This window comes from Opisthocomus hoazin, chromosome 3, assembly GCF_030867145.1.
Source record: "Opisthocomus hoazin isolate bOpiHoa1 chromosome 3, bOpiHoa1.hap1, whole genome shotgun sequence".
Taxonomy (NCBI): Eukaryota; Metazoa; Chordata; class Aves; order Opisthocomiformes; family Opisthocomidae; genus Opisthocomus; species Opisthocomus hoazin.
In genome coordinates, this window is record NC_134416.1 from 49284991 (window position 1) to 49288100 (window position 3110).

The window sequence follows — 3110 nt, forward strand, 5'->3', positions numbered from 1 at the left end:
CCGTATAAGAAGGGACCGAGCGGGCGTTGCGCTCCCAGGTCCAGAGACGCCTCGTCCCGTCCCCGCCTCCCAGCGCCGCCGAACACGGCGTGACCGGACCCGGACCGACCCCTCGGGCGGGCGGGCGGGCGAGCGGACGGCGGGGCGGCAGCAGGAGCACCGGTACCACCGGCGGCACCCACCGGCAGCCACCGGCAGCAGCACCGGCAGCGGCCCCGCTCGCCACCTGCCCGCGGCGGAGGCTGGAGCTGCGGCCGTCGCGGAGCGGCGGTTGGTGCCCGCGGCCCGGAGCCGCCGCGTCCCGCTCGCCGATGAGCGCCGCCGCTCTCTACAGCCTGGACTCCCCGGCATGCTATAACAGGAGCTGGTGCCTGGAGCCCGCCAACTTCTACGACGCCAAGGTGGGCAGCGGCGGCGGGCCGGGGGCCGCCGGCAAGCCGGGCGGCCGCGGCGGCTGCGGGATGAGCGGCGAGGAGGCGGGGGGCGGCGCGGGGGGCAGCGGCAGCAGCCTGGCGGAGCTGAGCGCCGCCGCCCCGGCCATGTACGAGGACGAGAGCGCCATCGACTTCAGCTCCTACATTGACTCCATGTCGGCCGTGCCCAACCTGGAGCTGTGCAACGACGAGCTCTTCGCCGACCTCTTCAACAGCAACCACAAGCCCGAGCGGGGCGGGGACTACGGCGAGTACCTGCCGCCGGGCGGCGGCGCCGGCCGCGACCCCGCCAAGGACCTCGGCGCTGCCATGGCCACCCTGCTGGGCGCCGAGCCCCGCACCGCCTCCTCCTCCTCCTCCTCCTCCTCCTCCTCCTCCTCTTCCTCCACCCCCTCCTCCCGCGGCGCCCTGAAGCAGGAGCCGGACTGGAGCGACAGCGACCTCTCCTCCTCGCTGCTGCCCTCGCAGATCGCCACCTGTGCCCAGACCATCATGAACCTGAGCGGGCAGCCCACGCCGCCCACCTCCCCCGAGCCGCCGGGCAGCAGCTCCCCCTCCAGCTGCAGCGCCCGCTCCCCGGGCCCCGCCGCCGGCCCCGCCGCCTCCGGGCCGGCCCCGGGCGCTCCGCCGGCGGCCGCGGGGAAGGAGCGCGGCGGGAAGAAGTGCGTGGACAGGTTCAGCCCCGAGTACCGGCAGCGGCGGGAGCGCAACAACATCGCCGTGCGCAAGAGCCGCGACAAGGCGAAGCGGCGCAACCAGGAGATGCAGCAGAAGCTGCTGGAGCTGTCGGCCGAGAACGAGAAGCTGCACAAGAAGATCGAGCAGCTCACCCGGGACTTGACCAGCCTCCGGCACTTCTTCAAGCAGCTGCCCGCCGCCTCCTTCCTGCAGCCCGGCTCCGGCACCGACTGCCGGTAACCGGGGGGGAGCGGGGCGGAGGGACGGACTCCGGGACACCCTGGATAAATACCTCAGAGGGCCGGGCCGGGCCGAGCCGAGCCGAGCCGGGCCCTTGCCGGTGCCGGGCCGGGCGCGGGGAGAGGGCCCCGCCGGCCCGCGGCCGCTGGCTGAATGTTGTAGCGACGGGGGGCGATGCCTGGGTCGGTCGCCACGGAACTTGCAGGAAAAAGGAGAAGAAAAAAAAAAAAAAAAAGCTAAATATCTTCCTTTTTTTTTTCCTCTCCCCTTAAATTATTTTTGTAATGGTAGTTTTCGTCTTTTTCTACATTTTACTCATGCCGATGCAGCTATGGTACATCTGTTAAAATGATTCACCCCCCCCCCCCCATGTATTTTAGACAGTAGGATGAAAAAAAAAAAGACTGAGCATGCTCGACCTTTTATATCGATTTTTACAACATTTCTAAGAATAAAACAAACCAAAAAAAACCGTTTTAAATCCACCCTGCTGTCGTGTGCTGTGCGTCCTGGAAGCGGCGGCGGGGAAGTTGCCGCTGCCCGCTCGGGGGGACACGGGAGGGGCGGGGGGAGCGGGGGGGGGGGGTGTTGAGGTGCGCTGCTTTTTTTTTGCCGAAGCAGCCGTAGGGCGACGCGGGTTCGGGGGGAGCGGCCCCCGCCCGCGGTGGCTGCCGAGCCGGCCCTGGCCGGGGCTGCGCGCAGTGCGGGGTCGGCGCCGGGGGCTGCGCGGCGGGACGGCCGCGGCTCGGCCGCCAGCACCGTGCGTGGAAAGACAGAAAAGGACACACGGACACACCGCCACCGCTGCGGAAAATTTCTGTTAAAAAACCTCGCAGCGGTTTCCGCTCCCCGTGACGGCCCTGGCCCGGGGGGGGGGGGGGGGGGGGGGGGATGCTGCTGCCCCTATGCACTGCTGGGGCCCCGGGGGGATGCCCCTGCCCCTACGCACCGCTGGGGTCCCGGGGGGCATGCTGCTGCCCACAGGAACTGCAGGGGTCCCGGGGGGGATGCTCCTTCCCACAGGCACCGCGGGGGTCCCAGGGGGATGCCCCTGCCCACTCGCACCGCAGCCCGCCGTGGGCCGTCATGAGGCAGGAGCTGGCCGCTTCCACCCATCCCTGGCAGCGAAAGCGAGCGCAGGCAACACCGCCGATCTCCACATGTAACGGAAGGTAGGGCCGCTTGTCTGAATTTTGACGGCGCAGGCACAAGGGTGACAGTGTCCGCAGGGCACCGGCAGAAACGCGACCCGACGGGACAAGCGTCTCCGACACCGGAGCGAGGAATCGTCCTTCACGCAGGAACAGGCTGGCGTCCCCTTCCTCCTCACGGGGAGGCAGGTGAGGAGACTGAAAGACTTGGAGGAGGGGGAAAAAAGGGGGACCCGAAAGCTGGGTCACTCCCGTAGTAACCGTGACGTACAGAAGACTTTCCACGACCGGCCTCAGCCGCAGGAACCATCGGTGCAGCAACCAGCTCGCTGTTCCTTTTCCGCTGGGCAATCGCACGGCGGGACCCGCGCAAAGCCACTCACTCCTCCTCCTCTGACCTGCACGGGTCTTCTAAATCCCGTGAGAGGGGAAGGGGAAGAAAATCTGATCTCTGACCGAACTCTTACATTCGTTCTTGCGTCTCAAACAATGCACGCACAGGAAGATTTTGATATCATTTTAGCTGTGATCCATGTCTCTGTGCAGTCAGGGTGAGGATAGTTACGTGGCCTACAAAGCAGTTTACTCGTTACCGGTACCAGAAACC

At 67.2% G+C, this 3110-nt stretch overlaps 1 protein-coding gene across 1 annotated transcript; it reads left to right on the forward strand.

Annotated features, from left to right (window-relative positions):
• On the forward strand, nucleotides 1–1837 carry CEBPD (CCAAT enhancer binding protein delta). The gene has a single exon (XM_075416191.1). It carries the CDS (start codon nucleotides 312–314, stop codon nucleotides 1350–1352), a length of 1041 nt encoding a protein of 346 aa, XP_075272306.1. The 5' UTR covers nucleotides 1–311; the 3' UTR covers nucleotides 1353–1837.
• The last annotated feature ends 1273 nt before the right edge of the window (nucleotides 1838–3110 follow it).

Excerpts from the sequence above, each read along its gene's own strand:
- CEBPD (XM_075416191.1), top strand. The coding sequence starts at position 312 with ATGAGCGCCGCCGCTCTCTACAGCCTGGACTCCCCGGCATGCTATAAC.